The following is a 19,950-nucleotide window of genomic DNA, read 5'->3' on the forward strand; positions in this document are numbered from 1 at the left end:
GCTAGTTTATTTATGGATTGCTAGAATCGAAGTCGATCAGAAAAAGCCCAGAGTGCGTACTTACAAGATGTCAGCCTCGAAAGGTTTGATATACAATGAACTTTTCATCGTTTGAGTTTTGATAATGTGATCGTCTAGCAGTACTTGGATGTCATCAATAGCGGAAAGAATATACGTGCCGGTATCTCGATAGGGCAGTGCAATGAAGGCCATATCGCTCCACTCGCTAACCATTCTGATCATCGCTTTCTCCAAATTATTCTCCTTAGTCGCACTCTCGGAGATTGTCTCGAACCGGGAAATGTAATCATCCAAGCCATAGTCTATCACCTTTTCGAGCGTTAGATCTGGAGCAATTTTTATGGGGAAACCAATGATCTCGGAGACTTGCTCCCAATGGCGTTCTTTCATGCCCGGATTACCGAGAGTTTGTACAATCGGCATGTTAGTTTTAAATTGATCTAAACGGTTTTTGATCTATGAATAGAATAATTAAAGAACCACAAAAAATATGAGCCAATCACAAAAATAGCTTACATCGTGTGCCAATCGCGCCGGCTGATATGCGTCAGCAAATTTCTTTTCTAGCTTGTATACCGTGCGATAAAGGCCGCCGACCGTATCTTCCACCTCTTCGGGGTCGTGAGATCCCACCTGGGAGTGCATCCACAGATCGTACTTATCCATGAACTCTTGTCCAGCATCATACAGCTTTTTGTAAGGACTAAGCTTATCATGGCACTGTTTCCTCAACGGATATTGCGATAGTTCCCAACCATAAGCGATCTCTTCCTCGTTTATATGGTCGATCTTTTCCAGTGCAGCTGACAGCTTATTGTCCAAACCTGTTGCTTTTCTCTTGTATCTCTGCAGATGCTTGATATCACCCCATGAATCGTATTCCTGTAGCTGTCCCCAGTATAATTCCAGGTCCCGCCTAAAACTCTCTATTCTTCGTTTCAACGAATCTTGATATTCGACAGTTTTCTCACTGATAATATTTTTATGATCTTGGAAGACTTGGGGCATCTTCATGTACCATTGGAATGTGTTATTGTTCTGTTTAATTTCCAACGGAGTGAAAATAGTATGGTCTGTTAGGTACAGCAAATGACCAAGGTTGATTTTGAGGCGCTGTTCCATATCGGGAATGGTAGTTTCTTCCATTTTGATAGCGTAGTCTTTTAGAGACATGAGTTCAGCGGTATCTTTGGGAACGGTGAGAACCTTCCCAGCGATGGATTCGTATTCATTTGCAAGCTTGAAAGCGGAATTTTGCTGATCAGCTATCATTTTGGCTATCAGCTCTTGCTGCATAAACTTGGCCAAGCCTTCCAACGTATCGATTAGACCCTCTCGGTGGAATTCATAGAGACCCATGGAGATTACTCCCCAGATTTCTCTCGTCACATTATTCTGCATCTCTTTGTAGTGTGCGATGTATTTGCAGTAGTCTTCGAAGCATGGTCGTTTCTCCATAAACCGCTCGATTTCGTCGATGTCGCTGCCATTCATCAGCGACATGTAGTTGTCAAAGTCTTGCATTCGTAGCTCGGGACCAATACGCTGCTCTTCCAAGACATCGCAAATACGAGCCTTACATTGATTGATAATATCGGCAGATATATCAGGCTAGAAGTGAAAGTCACTTTAAGTATGCGTTGAATCATCGTGCAATAAACTGGGTTTACATGGACTTTACAACTGAACCCGACGAGGAGAGAAGCTATAATTTTTATTCTAATTCATCATCCTTGAAACGCACCGAATAGAGAGCAAATGCAATAAACTACGAATAGTTTTTTTTCTGCCGTTTCAAAAATGAAAAATTCAGGAATTCGCGGGCCTATCTGAGTTTATATTTACATACATACAAAAATACATTCCATTAAATAACATAAGAATCACAAACATTTTGAACTGAATGTCCTCAACAAAGCCTTACACCGAATCTATCTATTAAAATTGCATGCAAGCTGAATTTAAAAAAAAACCTCTCTCTCCTTATTGAGCGTCATTTTGTGTTGTTGGTCAAATCCCGAAGAACGGATATCTACGATTTGCAAGCGCTTTTTTACATATTTCGTTCAAGCGATGTGATCAACGGGAAAAAGTACCCTTTGCAAACCCGGCCTCGTATCCGCGCAACGATGCATCGCAATGTAGCTATTTCTGGTCAGGTTTAAAAATTTGAACGACATTTTAGGATATGTAATTTGCTGCTGCAGCCAAATCGCTTCGTAAACTGAAAGCTAGACACATGCTCTATGTGGACGGAACAAACTCGTGCAATTTTTTGAAAAGCTGTTAAATCTGCGTCAAGCCAACTGGTCAAATTAAAGCTCCAAATTATAATCTAAAACAGGGGTGAGCAACCTTTTGAACCAACGGGCCAATTTAAATTTGAAAACTTGTCGGCGGGCCGCACTTAATTTTTTTATGATAAATATCAGAACTTCACATCATTTTTCATAACTACAAATTTTTGGCGAAAACAAATCTAAAAAGAAAAGATAAAACGAATTCACGTGTTCAAAAACAGTAATTCAACACGGCTTTTTAAATACCCGTTATTAAAAGGTACCTCGCTAAATCTTTGTCATTTTAAAATTCTCTTAATTTTTTTAAAAAATAATTCTTGGCGAATATTCGTTCTTACAACATTCTCGTTGTATGATACTATTCGTCATCACTTCCATTTAAAAATCTTTCGAAGCTTACCACAGTGATAACTAAGAGTGTGAAAAATATATTTTTAAAGAAATCACAGTCTTATTAGCGTTGGGCGTTGAATCGCTATTTGAATTTTTTTCCTAAAAACTTTTAAAAACTCTTTTGTTTAAATTGAAGTTCTGTATTGGATCATTGCATTCAGATGTTGAGCAAGGTTGTCGAAATCACAGAAAAATGTTCAATTTCGCGTATTTTCAAGCAACTATCTTCAAAACTTCATTCATGATTTAAGAATTTTTATCCACATTTTTATCATTTTTAATCTTATTGAGATATCATTGCGATAGGATTTCTAAAGCTATATTTTGACTCTAGTAATGTGGATTGCGAGTTATAAGTGAAATAACTCAATTTATCGATGTTTGTGATAAATTTTCTATCAAATTTCTGAAAAAAAACATCACAGATTATCGTCAAAGATATTTTGGCTGGAATCACAGAATTTCAGATATCAATTGTTTTTATCAAGAACCAATAATTTTTGTGGGTTGATTTATGTTCATAAACAATCTAAAATCGTTCACCCAGGCTTTAATATTTGACTTTCGTAATTTTCGTCAATATTCAGATATTAAAAATATATCACAAGTTTTTGGTTTAATTTTTTTTCCGATATTTGAATGCTAACAGAACAAGCGTTCTGCAGAGTATATTTTTTATCATTCAACTTTATATTTTTGCTTGAAATAAAAATAGGTAATAACTTCACTAAACCGGCTTTGAAATTCCTTCGATCATGTGTAGGTTCCGATTTTTGGCTGTTCATCCGATTCACGTTAATGGATTTCGCTCTCAAAGTGGTAGGAGTTGAAAAAGTATACTGAATAAAAAAAAACACTCCAATATTACGTTATGCCAATAAACAACATTGTATTTAAACCTTGAACAGAAATCATCAACGCTTAAAATGCCAGATCAAAGTAAACAATCTGAATTTTTCCTTACTTTTCATTGTTGAAAAAAGTTAAGGCAATAAAATTTGAAAAAAGCTTCGCGGGCCGCACACAAAAGTCTCGCGGGCCACATGCGGCCCGCGGGCCGCGGTTTGCTCACCCCTGATCTAAAACTGTGGTATACATATATCTAAAGGCTTTGATAAAAGTATCAACTATCGATTATTGAGAATAATTTTGAGAGCAAGTGGAAGTGGGAAGCTTCAAGATCTGAGTTAAAGCTTAATTCAATGTTCAAAGTTCAAAAATCCTGCCTGTGTTCAGAATTCGAATGTAAGTTCTGAGTTCATAAATATTAAATCAAATCTTTTCAGTTCCAAGATCATAGTAGCTTCTCAAATATAAGCTCTTGTTTAGATATATGTAGCACAAAAGCAACAAAACTTTAAGCGACTAGTACCAAATTTTAAAAAAAATTTAAAAAACAATTCACAGATTTCGCAGTAACCTGTTGAGTCATGAATTATGGCCAAAACGACCAAGCTTAAATCATCTAATTAACACTTTAAAAAAAGCTCTAAGATCAACCAAATGCATCAGGCAAACTTTGCAATTATAGGAAACATTTAGGAGACCAAAAAACAAACGCTTGGCAAAGCTTAGCGCAACGCATCGTCAAACCTTGAGCATCGCATCCACGCAAGGAAAACTTGGCAGCAGCTGTCTTTCGATCCGTTTGAAGCTTTTCACTGCTTTGACGATGTTGTCGATGATCTTGACCAATTCGATCTGGAACCTGGAAAAGCTAGGAATGAAAGAGAGAGTATCTTGATTTTCGAGCAAAATGGTGAGACGGAATCCTTGGTTGGATTTCTGCAAAAGGAAACGCTGTTTTATCAAAATTTTAATTGAATACACAGGGATCTTACTCCGACATCGCAAATGTAATCGGTGTAGGCCACGATACTTTTGTTGCAAAGGTTTTGTAGCTGCCGGGTCATAAGTGTGGCCATTGAGTTAAAGAATTTCTGTAAAAGCTTGGGCTTAGTCGCTGCATCGGGAATCAACTTTTTACGGACTCCCTTATTAAAAATTATCTTGATGCAGCCGTACCAACTCTCATCTAGCAACAGTTTAGCTTCTTCAATTTGTTGGTTTACAGTAGACTGTAATTAAGATTAGTGATAAAAATTTCGATCAGTATTTTTTCAGAGGGAATGTACCGTAAACTCGGTCAAATCGTAAGCCTGTCCCCTTTCCATCAGTTTTTCGACATTGACCAACGCCAAAGTTTTGAAGTCATTATCCCACAGCTCCAAAACCTGTATCGAGCAGGCATTGATGGAAAAGAGGTTTCTTTTGAGTTTGGCACGGTTTTCGTCGTATCGGTGCTTCCATTTGAGGCGCAAATCCTTTATCTCCAATCGCGCCGGTGTTACTTCTTCCTTCTTCATAAATTTAGTCATTGCATCTCCAAGTACAAAATCGACGACAGCCTTCTTCACCGCAAGGGAATAGTCATCTTTTATTTCGTCAAAAATTGTCCTCAATGCCGCTTTGTACTTAGAGAGATTTTTCGGCAACAGTTTTAAAATCCTTCAAGAGCATGTTTTAGGTTTATGAATTGCTAAACTTCACCAAATAAATACCTCTGTAAAACACGCTTATCGATGGGAGCCACGTGGACTGTATCGATACCGCTTCGTATGTAATGGTGATACCTCAATAGTTCCCGTTCTTCGACATTTGGGAAAGTATTTTCCGGGTCATCCTTCTCATAGTCTTTTCGAACAATCAACTTGATTAGACGCTTACGGAAATCCTCGCGATCTTTTCTCAGTGCTGTATACGATCTTATTTCTAACCCACAAAGATTAATTCCACTGACAATACCACAAAACCCAACTCAATCAATACTTACTTTTCTTGTGAACCGGTTTAGGTCTCGTTAACGGTGACGGTCTCATTTTCGGGCCATGTTTGAGCAATTTATCCGGAAGTGAAAAAACGTTCGAATCCAGAAAATCACAATCCGTCGGCATGTTCAATTCCTGCCAGATACGCTTCCGGTTGTACTCCGGGTTGGCTTTTGGTTTGATACCGGACAGCAGCCTAGAGGTACTGAAATCGCCTAAAGTCGATCTATTGGGTTCGTCTCGGGAACGGACTCCGGCCAGAGCTGGCATCCGGGTGCCACTGGAAGTGGTTGGTTTTCGTTTGCTCAGCAACGAACCACGTGTCGATGATGGCATCGAAATGTCCGCCGGGCAGCGTGACGTCGCTTGGCTCGAAAGCCTCCTGGCCTTCGGGTTGGGATTCATGTCCCCAGCCCTGGGAAGCCTGAAAAGGTTTAAATTTATTTGGTATTTGAGCTTAAATTTTATATGACTTAAATTTCTTACGTTACGAGGCTACATAAACAAGGTGACCTACCAGTGCGTTAGTTTACCGTTGAGTGTATTGAGAATTTTAGTTTAAATTGCAAAACACATCATCAAGATTCAAGGAGGTGCTTTGGGGAGAAACGGAGAATGACCGTAACAGGACACTATTGGAGGATTTATTGGACGAACCAAAAGGTCTATGACCGGAGTATGGGATCAATAGCCTAGCTAAAAAAAGGCTCATTTGGAACCATAAGCTCTAGAAGTCGACACCCCCAAGAACCAGTCATTCAAAGCCTATAGGAATTCCAGTGAGTTATGTGGGAAACACTGTTAATCGGGTAACCACCATTTTGAACCCCGTACCCGGCTTCCGACTAATCCGTTTACGTAGCCCATCATGTGCCTTGAGACCCCGTAGCATTTGGTTGAACAATATCGTAAGCTTCACCTCTTGATCCACCAGGAGGTCCACCCCAAGGTTACCCTTGGGGTCATCATCCAAGAGACCACCAATCTGCTCCGCCCAAACTGCGCGTGCCGTAAACTACCATCCTATACCCAGCATGCTTCGTCCGAGAGCGACATCCGGTTCGTCAGCATTCGGCCGTCATAACCCACCAAGAGTTCCTTGGATCCCTGTCATCAACCGTCGGGAAGACGCTAGGAGGTAGTCGAGCCAACGCCAATGCACGACACCATCGTCATCACCGCAGCACGAGATAGGACAGCTTAATTTCCTTGGGGAAAACCCTTACATATATCTGGGGCAGTGAACAACCAAAAAGCCATTCGTTAAGTGTCACGTTAGTTCTTTACAATTTCGGGAAAATAAAGTGGGAGTTCTCTTGACCAATCTAAAGTGTTTCCTTGAGTCCACGATTCCTTATTACGAATGCCGACCCTGAAGCAAGAGGGGGGTTCTTGCTCCACAGTGCCTGAGATTGGCCGTTGGTTACACGATCCTGACCCCAATTAACACTTAAAGGTCCTTAAAACTCAAAGAGCTAGAACTTGCCAACAACTGAACCGATTTTTACAAATTTGGTCCTGTTGAATTACATGAAGTGTCTAGTTCTAAGTTGTGAATATTAAGTGAGAAGTGAGGAATAAGACGTGAACAGAAAGAAATAAGACGTGAGATGTAAGAAATGAGTTGTGATAAGTAAGACATGAGAAATGAAAAATGAGACGTGAGATGTTGGACGTGTGACATGAGAAGTAAGACGTGAGAAGGAGGAGGTGAGGAGTCATAAATGAGAAGTAAAAAATGGATCGTGACGTGACGTAACCTGCAGTTAAAACCAAAATACAGTTTCTAAGGGTTTCGGAAGATTTTATAAAATACTAGCTGACCCGGTGTGCTTCATGGAAAAATTAGTTGCGTTAAAATTCTTAGAATTTAAATATAGGTACTTCCTTTTAAATTAAATTTCAACATAATTTAAAGCGAACTACCTTTAATTACATCTAAGCCTGTGTCTAAGCTTCTAGATTGTTTTGATTCTTAGCATACCTTAATAGTTTGAAGGTTGAAGGAGCCACCCTTAAGAAAAAAAGGAGGGATCTATGATACAATAACACTAAGACAGTAAATGCTAAAACACTAAGACATTGTTTTTGTTAATAAGGCTATGATCATTTAGTATCCGGGCAGTTTATTTCGGTGATAGCTACGTTAATAGAGCTCGGATATGCAAAACTTTAGTAGCGTTGTGTTGGTTATGAAAAGGACTATCTTGCCTATTTTCGATAGATTTTTAAGTTAACGTGTGTTTGAGATACTTACGATGCAAAAAGACATGGTAAGAATAATTTTGCACAAGTTTGCTCCTTTTACGCATTTTGCGCCTCGAAAATTCATCATTGTTGACTTGAAAGCTCATGAACTGTTGATTTTTTTTTCGGACCAAATGGTTAAGAAGTATGAGAAGCAGGGTTCAACAAAACGCACTCTTTCAGACGCGCGCGGCACACGCAAACCATTTCTCTCGAGCAAATCACTTCTTCGTTTGCGTTCTGGCCGTTGACGCGCTCTCGCTCGAAACAAAAACACGCTCGCTCAATCTTTTCCCCTCGTTCTCGTCGACGAGATGCACTATCCGAAATTTGCGCGAGCGGCCGAGTCAAACAGGCACGGCTAGCTCTCGCGCGTCCTAATCGAGCTGCGGGTGAGGCCTCTCTTTTGGCTCAAAGAATAGGACGCAGCGGCTCACAATGCAGCGCGCGGCGGCTCTCCGATTGGTCTGAGGCGGCCCTCTTTTCGTCACCGGGCGGCGCGCACGGGCTCGAGTGAGGGCCTTGTGTTTCGTTCGTGTTTCTGTTTGCAGTGCCGATTGAGAAATCTGTGTGTAAGATTTTATCAACAGGATAGTTGAAACATATGATGTAGGCGCGCAATGGGATCTGGCGGAGGGTTATGAGAATTGATGTAGGTGGTTAACGTTACCCATTATTAACAGTTACCAGCACTAGTAACTATGAAAAATTTACCATGCAATAGTAAAATTTCGCGAAAAATGCCAAATCAAAAAGCTTTACACAAGGATTGTTAAAATGCATGTTGAAAATATTCTAGCCACTAGTAATAGTTACCAGCACTAGTAACTATGAAAAATTTACCATGAACTAGTAAAAATTCGCGAAAAATGCCAGATGAAAAAGCTTTACACAAGGATTGTTAAAATGAATGTTAAAAATGTTTTAGCCACTAGTAATAGTTTCCAGCAATAGTAACTATGAAAAATTTACCATGCAATAGTAAAATTTCGCGAAAAACGCCAAATCAAAGAGCTTTACACAAGGATTGTTAAAATGAATGTTAAAAATATTCTAGCCACTAGTAATAGTTACCAGCACTAGTAACTATGAAAAATTTACCATGCAATAGTAAAATTTCGCGAAAAACGCCAAATCAAAGAGCTTTACACAAGGATTGTTAAAACGAATGTTAAAAATGTTTTAGCCACTAGTAATAGTTACCAGCACTAGTAACTATGAAAAATTTACCATGCAATAGTAAAATTTCGCGAAAAACGCCAAATCAAAGAGCTTTACAATTGTTAAAACGAATGTTAAAAATGTTTTAGCCACTAGTAATAGTTACCAGCACTAGTAACTATGAAAAATTTACCATGCAATAGTAAAATTTCGCTAAAAACGCCAAATCAAAGAGCTTTACACAAGGATTGTTAAAATGAATGTTAAAAATATTCTAGCCACTAGTAATAGTTACCAGCACTAGTAACTATGAAAAATTTACCATGCAAGTAGTGCTGGTAGTTGCAGAGGTATTCCAACATTCATTTTAACATTCTACGCGTAGAGCTCTTTGATTTGGCATTTTTCGCGAAATTTTACTATTGCATGGTAAATTTTTCATAGTTACTAGTGCTGGTAACTATAACTAGTGGCTAGAATATTTTTAACATTCATTTTAACAATCCTTGTGTAAAGCTCTTTCATTTGGAGTTTTTCGCGAAATTTTACTACTGCATGGTAAATTTTTCATAGTTACTAGTGCTGGTAACTATTACTAGTGGCTAAAACATTTTTAACATTCATTTTAACAATCCTTGTGTAAAGCTCTTTCATTTGGCGTTTTTCGCGAAATTTTACTATTGCATGGTATATTTTTCATAGTTACTTGTGCTGGTAACTATTACTAGTGGCTAGAATATTTTTAACATTCATTTTAACAATCCTTGTGTAAAGCTCTTTCATTTGGCGTTTTTCGCGATATTTTACTATTTCATGGTAAATTTTTCATAGTTACTAGTGCTAGTTACTATTACTAGTATGTATTTTAAAACTTCTAACTTTGATTATTATAACCCTCCTCCCAAGGCTATTGCGTGCTTCTATCTGTTTTACCATATCTATTGATTTAATCATTCGCACAGATTATGCTGTCGGCCCTCAATAACGAAAACACGGCGAACACTCCGTGTGCTAAAGAGAGCCGCGCGCGCCGTCCGGTGAGCCGCCGTGTCCTCTCGGTAGATGCTCGGTTTTCCTACACGCACGCGGCAGAAAAACGCAAACGCAGTTTCCGAACCGCTCGCGCTCTCGAATAGGCGCGCGCGAATGCGCTCTGCTCAAAAATTTTCAATCTGCGTTTTGGTCGCAAATTTCTCGAGAGAATTTCGAGCAATCAAATGTGCCCGTGAACCAGCCTTGCCAGATCTACGGATTTCTCCGTAGATCTACGGATTTTCAGCATTTCTACGGAGCTACGGATTGATGCTCTAAATCTACGGATTTTCAGCATTTCCTACGGATTTTCTACGGATAATCGCATAAATTCAAGGGATTCTGCGGATAAATGAAAATTCTACCTGACGACCAAAAAAAAAAAAAAAGGTCATCAAGTTTTATTTTGCCGAAATCAGTACGTTTTTCGGTTTTCGTCAAATCTACGGACTTCAGCGGTTTTCAATCTGGCAACGCTGCCGTGAACCGAGAACGAAAGAGCTGCGTTTTATTTGCTCTTTCTCAATCGACGCACTCCTGCGTGTTGAACCCTGATGAGAAGTCACTCTAGGATCCACACGAAGTTTAAACCAACCATCGGAGTGCAATCCTTGATCTTAAATATGGTAAAAAGTCTATGGTTATTGGGGACAACTGATTGAACAACTGACCCCTTAAATAATGTAATAAATCCATTTCCGGCAGTCAAAAAGTGTTGTCTGACTAGTAGACACCAAGTAAATACCCGCATAATCCAATACCGTACACTTAATCGTCTGAATTATTTGATTCTGATTACATTAATAGTCACGAACAATTTCGCGCCTTCACTTATTGCGTCTTTGCTTGGGATGATAAAAAAGGATTTCCGAAAGATAAGATTAATGATCTAGAAAATTATCCTTTCGCGCATCTGAGTTTAATGTGTCTTCGCTGCTGCTGTTGTCACGTCAGGAAAAATAAACACGAGGCATTTGCGGACCCGCACGGTTCTGGAAAAACCTTCGTGATTAGGCCAGAAAAGCCATAAATGGCAATAACAGGAATTAAAAATAATCTCTCCTAGACCGACAACTACTTAAGCGGTGAAGGTAAGTAAAAAATTGTTTGATTTGGCGGAAATTTTAATTTTTTTTTCTTCGTACAGCTCGACAAAGTATCAAGGACAAACATCTTTATTCCACCGGACAAACACGGGAGCAGTTCCAGCGCTAAACCGCTGGGCCGGGACCCAGCACTACTTCGTCAACAGCAGCAGCGGTAAACATAATTCTGGTGTGAAAAAAACTTGTTCAGTCCTCATCCATGATTGCGACCACAGACACCAGCAGCTACCGATCATATCGCCATCATCACCGTCAGTGGCAAAAGCAGCACCACCAAATACAACATCAGCCGGAAGCGTTCCCTCGCACCACAACCCGTTTTCCGGTGGAAGATAACGTAGCAATATATTCCGCGGAAAAATAAGTGCCGCAGTCAATTCAAGTCAGAATAAAAACCCGAGGCATGTGGACCCGTAAGATTCCGAAAAAGTGATGAGGTAAGTTAAAAAAACTGTTTTACATCGTCCAAACGTCTGAAACACTTTAATTTATTTCTATCTTCCGTACAGCTCGACAAAGTACAGGATGCAATGAAAAACTCCATCATCCGGTCGGACAAATACCGGAGCAGTTCCAGCACCAAAAAGGTGAACATTGAGCCGGAACAACCAGTATTACTTCATCACAAGCCGCAGAACATTACTCTGGCGGAAGAACCTCATTTAGTTCCTCAGCCACGATTGCGACAACCGACAACTGCCGCCGCTTATCGTACCGCCAACACCACCACCAGCGTCAACAGCAGTACTACCGAATCTAACATCAGACATTCGTCGGAAGCGTTCCTTCGCATTAATACCCGCTTTCCGGCGGAAGAAACCATCTACACCGTAAGAAACGAATCAGTTCAGCAGCAGCAGCGGCCAGTCCAGCATCTGCCTCGAGGAGTCAGTTTTCTTCTCCCACAACAGAAGCGCACCAGGCGGCAGTTGGAAAAAAGAAGTTCGCTCACAAAATCTTTCGCGCCACCGGTCATTGCACAAGCAAACGGAAGCAGCATCGAAAACAGCAAAAATTCTCACTGGTTGTAACTACAGGAATAACCCGAAAGGAGCGAACTCTGATGTTTGAACCAGTTCTTCATAGGATCCCCCGTAATCAGTATTGGTAAGGATAATTTGCTTAATTTAACAGATTTAATATTTTTTAAACATCATCATTAATATTTCAGATATTTTGCCCGCAGAACCTTCTGGCTGGAAGTGAACTGGAGATAGACATGCCGAAAAATTTGTTCCGGGTTCAATGACATAAGTGTCCCCGGATGATGAGGTATGTTGAAGTAGTGTCCAGGTGGGCAACTTGTAGTTCCTGTGCATCGATTTAATGATCGCACTTTAAGATCTAATATGATCTGTTGATTTAAAATAGATTTGAAAAAAAAGTTCCCCCGCGAAATACTTCCAGCACCGTGGGTCGAAGGAATCAGTGTGACGTGGAAAAAAAATAATACAATGGCAACATCTGCAATGCAACGCAACGAGAAGCTGTGACAAACCTGGGTCGAAACTGGAGGGATCTGTTTTTGAAGTTTGGATCGTCGCCAGATTGACTATTCAGTCTTTTTCGTGGGTGAGATGGGACAAAAATGTTAACATGAGGTGCCCTTAAACAACAAAGAATGTTATCGAAAGTGGACTTGATGATTAAAGGTAAGTTCGGATTTATTCAACAAGTAATTTTTGAACACTTTAACAAATTTAATATATTTTTAGAACCAACAATGGAAACATCACCTTCGACTAAACAGGAACGATATTTTCCGCACTATTAACGGGATATTAAAACCCTTTTATCGCCTTGTTCCCTTCCGGCTAAGGTTGACACAAAAAAGTTGCCAACAAATTAAGAAACTGGAGCCAGTCGTGCAGATAAATCCAGGAGCTGGTAAAGATGATTTTTGGACACTTATATTTCCAGTTAAATGACAGTTTTCTTTTTCAGGAAACGTTTGGTGGCCAAATTCATGAAATCTAGAAAGTTTTGATAAAGCGGTTCAGTTATCGCCGTAAGGAGCAAGAATCTGGCAAAATGACTGCCCCTAGTCATAGCGGCAACGAACAAAGCCCTCGGCACCGGCATTTTCCAGAAGTTGCGGGATCTTGCCACATCGGCAGGTCGCCTCTTCAGAGTCCGGCCAAGAAGATAATACGCGTGGGAACGCTTTCGACAAATGATGGTGCGGGTGGCTGCGTCGGAAGCAGTATTGGAAGAATGAATGGGAGCCTTGGGCTAACTTCCGCAATTGATTCAAACAGTACCAAAGGTGGCGATCCCGGGTTGGATCACTTCCCAAAGAAACGTAAAGATGATTTAGCAAGATCTGATAACACAATATCATAATATAATAAGTAAAAAAATAGGACAGATAGAAGAAAATGATACACAATTTCGAATTGGAATTTCGTATTCAGTGTAGGTACTATTAACACATTTGCTTTAACACTAGTTAACTGCTTTAGTATCAACCCGTAAACATCAATTATTTATTTAAACCAAGAACGAAAGAATTTAGTTATTTGAAACAAAAAAAAACGAAACAGAATCGAACTCAACTACGCGGAATAGCAGCGTCTAGAAGTAAGTGAAAGAGAAAGCGGAGTTGGAAATGTGTAAACAAAGAATTGTACAGAAACTTGTAGGGATTTTAATGAAAAGTCAAAAACAAAGATTAAAAGAGAAACTTGTTATTTAAATCTGAAGTAGAAAATCTATCAGCACCAAGTGCCTAAAGGAACAAATGACAATATTTTTTCATACTAAATAAAGTCACAAAATAGAATAACGCAAGTAGAATTATAGAAGAACATGGAGTAGTACACTCAATAATCGAATTCAAGTTTTGTAATATAATCTGTTATGTAAAAATACAATAATCGAATGCCATACGTAAAGAAATAAAATAATCTCTAATTACATGCACGTTTTCTTTTATTTTGAAAATCGTAAAAAGATCTTTTAAAGATACATAGTATCGTCATAAAAACTTGAAAAAAAAGATAAGATAACGATTACATCTATCTTTCAAATTCTCTCAGCTAAATTTGAATCTAGAAAAAAGCAAAAAAAATGAATGGTTACTCTACTTAACGACCCGTTCGCTGTATCGTAAAGTGCGTCCAAACGATTCCATTTCATGAAACAAAGACTAGCTTAATCGTACATTAATAATCCAAAACTATAAAGCTAATCTTACATGTGTCTTGGGAAGAAGATAATGGAAATCGTTATTGTATAATACTGATTCATGCGGGTAACTAATAGTGAACAGTTCCTTAGATTGCAATATGTGCAACCGGTTTTACGCAATGTGACAGATGTATCCTGAAGGACGAAGAAATTTATGTTAAAACCGGATTTAAGAGATCAAATTCTTCGAGATACCTACTCATGAAAAGGTTCCAACCAGACTCCAATTGCTTTTTCCAAGTGAGTTTGTGTAAAATATCATGATTTTGCAAAGGTTTGGCTTCTGTGGTAAAAAAATAATCAATACATGACTGAAAAAAGTGTGCAAAGATAATAAAAAAAATTTATGAAAAAGTTAGAGTATTTCTTGAAATAATTTATAATTATTTTTTTTTTTTTTACATTAAATGTCATATTAACATCTTCATTTCCTCCATAGAAAGATTTTCGATCAAATGAATAGTTTTTAAAATACACACGTTTGTAACTGCCGGATTCTAAATGATCATAGACTTAATATGTATGTTACATTTAAAGAATACGAGGGCCTTCTTTTATTAAAATGGAAGCGTCTATCAATACAATATATTATTCAATTTGATTAAAACTTGTTTGTAAATTCAATAGATCGTCTCATTAAGTCACGCTTACGATTATCAATTTTAAACAATAATCCTTCAGGATTGTTGAAATTTTGTCAATTTTGTTCATTAATGTTGTATGAGGATTCGGAGAGGTTTGAAACTATTAGCCCTCCGGTCTTGAAAATGGCTAAACACAAAACTTCACGTTGATCGATTCAGAAATTTCCGAGAATTGTTCGAATTGTGTATAAATTCTAGTTATTTTGTATTAGAGACCTTCTTAGGATTCGTAGGGGTTTAAAAGTATTATAGAGACCATTCCCGGTCTCGAAAATGGCTATAGACATCAAATTTAACGTTGATCGGTTCAGTAGTTACCGATATTGTTCAAATTGTATCAAATTATTGTTAATTTTTTAAGGGAGCCCCCCTGTTTTGGATTTGGAGGGGTTTTGAAGTATTATAGAGACCATTCCCGGTCTCGAAAATGCCTATACATCAAATTCACGTTGATCGATTCAGAAATTTACGAAAATTGTTCGAATTGTGTAAAATTTTTGATAATTTTGTTTAGGAGCCCCCTATTTTGGATTTGGAGGGGTTTGAAAGTATTTTGAAAACCATCCCCAGTCTTGGAAACAGCTACACACTAAGTTTCACGTTGATCGGGTCAGTTGTTTCTGTAAATTGTTCGAATTATGTCATATTTTTATTAATTTTATATGGGAGCCCCCTTCCTTTAAGAAGAAACCATTTCCAGACTCAAAAATGGCTACACATCAAATTTCAGGTTGATCGATTCAGCGGTTTACAAAAATTGTTCGAATTGTGTCAAAATTTGGATAATTTTGTATAGGAGCCCCCCTTTCTTGGATTCGGAGAGGTTTGAAAGTATTATAGAAACCATTCCCGGTCTTGAAAATGGCCAAACATCAAATTTCACGTTGATCGCTTTAGTAGTTTACGAAAATTGTTCGAATTGTGTAAAGTTTTTGATAATTTTGTATAAGAGCCCCCCATTTTCGGATTCGGAGGAGTTTGAAAGTATTTTGAAAACCATCCCCAGTCTTGGAAACAGCTACACACCGAGTTTCACGTTGATCGGTTAAGAAGTTTCCAAAAATTGTTCGAATTGTGTCACATTTTTATAAATTTTGTATGGGAGCCCCCCTTCCTTTAAGTTGGAGCGGTTTGAAAGTATTTTAGAAACCATCTCCGACCCCAAACACTCTTACATACCGAATTTCACATTGATCAGTTCAGTAGTTTTCGAACAGACAGACAGACAAACATTCATTTTTATACATAAAGAAGAGATAGATTACCCTGGAAAGTGAGGTGTCAGTTTTTCGGAATATCTGAATATCTGAATATCTGGCTCAGAAAAAAGTAGAAACGCCAGATTTTGCACTTTTTATCTCAGGAATACTTATGATCATCAACCAGGGTACAGTCAGTGCCAATCAGCATTACATGCTGATATCGTTCTACTATTCTCGCTGAATTCCCAAACCACTCCGGTTTCGTCAACATCTGCACTGAACGAAATCGGGCTATAAGGTTTATTGGGAATTTTAGTGTTTTTGCACTAAAGGAAAATCCAATACTTTTTACTAATAGACGATCGAAATAAGGTTGATTAATTTTATAGGAAATTTTAATGAATTTTGAAGTGCCCCAAGATAATATAATTTATTATTAAAAGAAGTAAAATGAATAGTACATAGATTCAATAAAATATGTCGTAGTTCAATTTGTTCTTAAATTTTATGTTTTTTTTTCACTAGAGCGTAAACAAAAAAAAACATCATTGAGATTATTTATTAAACATTTATTGTTACTGGATTTATCCCGTCTAAAACAGTACATCCATCTCTGGCCTCTGAACGTCAAAGAAAAATTTCCGTTGAAATCAATTGTACCATGTAGATTGGAGCATTTTCCGGATTCGGTTCTTATTTTCAGCCGTTCTATTGATGAGGATTTCCCCGCCAACTCGTACTCTGTTTTTATGTGATCATCTGAAATCAAAATTAATTATAAAATCACCACTCGTTGAAGATGTATGCATGTTTATATTCTAAATTTACCGATCTAAGACTTTCCGTAAACGCGGTACAAGTCTGGAAGTTCATTCAAAGAACCAAATCTCGCCAGGAGTTGATTTTCTCTGTGGTTGAATGAAGGAACACTGGTATCAAACTATGTACATACTGAATTTGTAGCTTAATTATTCTCCTTGCTGTTGATGTACGATGAACCTTTTGAGCATTCGCCTGATCAAAGTCTTGCGCCCACAAGTTACTCTGAGCAGAGGTCAAATTTCAATTTACAATGCTTCCGTTTGAATCAGATGAAAGCTGAAAAAAGAAATCAATAAAAAAGATATTTTTATATGATTTAGAATTTATGTTTACTTACATGCTCAAAACATTCTGGAGTGTATTTTTTTATCCGTTGTTGTTCGATTCTTCGCTGCCAAAAGATTTTTTGATTTCGCACCAACCAGATGTATAAACTAATGGGCTCAAAAACACATAACCGTTTTATTTTTCTGCATTTTATGTTTACCGGCAGCTATAGGCTTACTTCCTCCAAGTCTGAACAAGTACCGAAAACTAAACGAACAAAGCTACTGGATTTTCCTATACATTTAAAAAAATGCTACTAGTATATAAGATTCATTGGAATTTCTAGTATCTTTTACTGGATACTGTCGGATATCGACGAACTGGTAGAAAGTATTGGATTTCGTGATATCTTGTATAGAATTTATCATTAGTATTTATCAGACAACGAAATCATAACAATTATTGAAATGAGCCTATACATTTTATAGCCCAATTTGGTTCAGTGTGGGGGAGGAAGACTGAATAAAAAAAGAAAAAAATCTTTAAAACGTCACATTTTTCTCATCGATCTACCGACCAGTGCGAAGGTTCAAAATTTTACTTTCTTATTTAGAGATTTTCAATAAATCATTCTTGATGCTGAAAAGCACGTTTTGTATTAAACAATTATTTAATTAGGTTTTGTTTCACTCTGGCAAATTCTTGCATGTTCAGGCGTATTAAGTCGCTCAAATTTCGTTGAAGTTTTTGAAGCTTATAACTAAAAATTGTTTGATCAATGGTTGTTCTTAAAAATAGCTTAAATAACAGATTTAGAGTTTGGGTTGTTCCCATGGACCGAACAACATTTTTATATAGTTTAAAGTTCATATTTACGACAAAGTTGACAGACTGGTATTGAATAATCTAGCTGGTGTATTCGATTTAGGTGTTACCTTTAAATCTGCAGTAATTAATGTCGTATTCGTAGCTTTAATCCATCTTCGCAACGCTAACCGTCCGACGTCTTCTTCGTAAAACATCTCTTAATAAACTGAATGCCATAACCTCAACGCATCTGTTTGGACAATCGACGTTGAGTGAACATCCTCTCTCTCTTTTTTCCGTTCATGAGAATATAATGCACTTTAATAAATGTGCAGTTAGTTTTCACTAATTATTTTATATATCCTTTTCTATCAAGGGCTTATTCTCTACAATTAACTCAGCAGATTTTAATGTAGCATCTAAACAACTGAGTTACATGACTCGCTACACACAATTGATCATCTAAAGTTAAAATTTGAACGATTACAAATCTTTTCAACAATTGCTGGTTTTTTGCCAAACAGTGAAAAAACGATACAGAAAACGATACAGCGAATTTCAGTCTTCCTCCCCCAGGTCAACATCAGCGACATCACTGACGACATTTCATGTTGACCAGACATCTATCAAACATCTCCCAAGTGTCGGAACTAAACAAAAGGTGCCGAGGTGTTTGATGAATTTTTCATCGTCCCAGGTTGGCAAGGTTGCCAATCACTAGCGCGAAAACTTCGGATTTCAACTGCATTGACAATAGTACCTATAGGAAGACACAGACTTGTTGATTTAAACTTCGGCGGTATTAGATTGTTTATCTCTGCTGCTAATCGCCTTTCTATCGATCTGTCCCGATGCCTAGTACCGGTTGCCATCAGAAAACGGAACGCGCTGTTATTTGGATAAATAAAAATTTCTAACCGGTGAAAATTCTAAAGGATCTTGTGGTACAATGAACATGTTACATCGCTCTTTTGAGGATATTTAATGCGATTTCCAGACGACCGTCATTTTAAATTTACAAAATGTCAATAAAAGAGAACCGTTGTTTTGTTCTGGTTTCGTAATCTTTTTTTTACAAAGTCGTTACAATAAGAAGTAGCTCCTATGTCCATTCGAAAATGTGTGTAAAACGACAAAATTCAAACCCCATTTTCCCCTATCCGTGCATTGACCCGTTCAATTTACAGTTAAATTGAGTGCAAAATTTCTTTAAGTCTTAAAACCTATTTTTGAAATCTTACTGAACACAAATTGTTTGTGGTTTTATTAGTAAACTAATTACAGAAAACAAATATAAACTCATACTCACCTAATGATACTATTCCAAATGAGATTGTTGTCACTACACCTCCACCAGTAAGAACCACATTTTTCAACTTATCCTTCACTTTTAACCTTTTATTTCTCACCGTTATTTGTCAACAAATAAAATATAGCAAATAAAACTTTCCACAATAAAATCCCAATATCAAGAACCACGGAAAAAAGCCGTTCCTTACTAACCGATATCCGTCACTCGAATGGTGAAAAATTCTGTTACATGGGAAGCCGATCGAAGTGGACTAAATATTTTGAAACTATAGTAATCTGGGCCAACGAGGGTTGCTAGGATTCGTTTGGGAACAGCTGAGTTGGAGCACGTGCTTAGAGGACAACAGGTGTTAAGGAAAACAAACACCAATCAACACGTGGTTTGACGCCTCTTTTGAACTTGACCTAGAATTTGGGGAAGTATTTATTTCTTCCAAACAAATATCCACAGGTATCCGTTGTAATCCTAAAGTGAAATTGTGTTATCGTCAAAAACTCATAAATATCAACAAGTGGTCGGCCAGTTTCCTTAGTCAAACTTCTGTGACCTTGAACTTGATGCGGGAAATGCAACATGAACTCTTAAATTCGCTGATCCAATCAAAAATGTTTTTAAATTG

The 19,950-nt window shown here is 37.9% G+C and overlaps 1 protein-coding gene and 1 long non-coding RNA gene across 4 annotated transcripts in view; one reads left to right on the forward strand and one right to left on the reverse strand.

Annotated features, from left to right (window-relative positions):
• The window catches only part of LOC129741067 (dynein axonemal heavy chain 7), a 33,376-nt gene extending 13,851 nt beyond the window's left edge, over window positions 1–19,525 (reverse strand). For both annotated transcript variants that reach the window (XM_055732768.1, XM_055732767.1), the window contains exons 1-8: window positions 19,329–19,525; window positions 5,548–5,966; window positions 5,276–5,486; window positions 4,850–5,222; window positions 4,556–4,792; window positions 4,308–4,499; window positions 538–1,632; window positions 65–477 (exon numbers count right to left, since the gene is read on the reverse strand). In XM_055732768.1, the coding sequence (XP_055588743.1) occupies window positions 65–477; window positions 538–1,632; window positions 4,308–4,499; window positions 4,556–4,792; window positions 4,850–5,222; window positions 5,276–5,486; window positions 5,548–5,947 (2,921 nt within the window). In that variant the 5' untranslated portion in view covers window positions 5,948–5,966; window positions 19,329–19,525. The remainder of the gene's footprint in view (window positions 1–64; window positions 478–537; window positions 1,633–4,307; window positions 4,500–4,555; window positions 4,793–4,849; window positions 5,223–5,275; window positions 5,487–5,547; window positions 5,967–19,328) is intronic.
• Window positions 10,849–12,951, forward strand: LOC129741070 (uncharacterized). Of its 2 annotated transcripts, none has more exons than XR_008736426.1 (6): window positions 10,849–11,073; window positions 11,130–11,525; window positions 11,598–12,195; window positions 12,260–12,360; window positions 12,460–12,740; window positions 12,804–12,951. It is a non-coding gene; the product is annotated as an uncharacterized LOC129741070 (long non-coding RNA). The 2 variants fall into 2 exon arrangements; XR_008736427.1 differs by having other exon boundaries at window positions 12,496–12,740.
• Window positions 19,526–19,950: the final 425 nt, after the last annotated feature.

Source organism: Uranotaenia lowii, chromosome 2 (assembly GCF_029784155.1).
Source record: "Uranotaenia lowii strain MFRU-FL chromosome 2, ASM2978415v1, whole genome shotgun sequence".
NCBI classification, from domain to species: Eukaryota; Metazoa; Arthropoda; class Insecta; order Diptera; family Culicidae; genus Uranotaenia; species Uranotaenia lowii.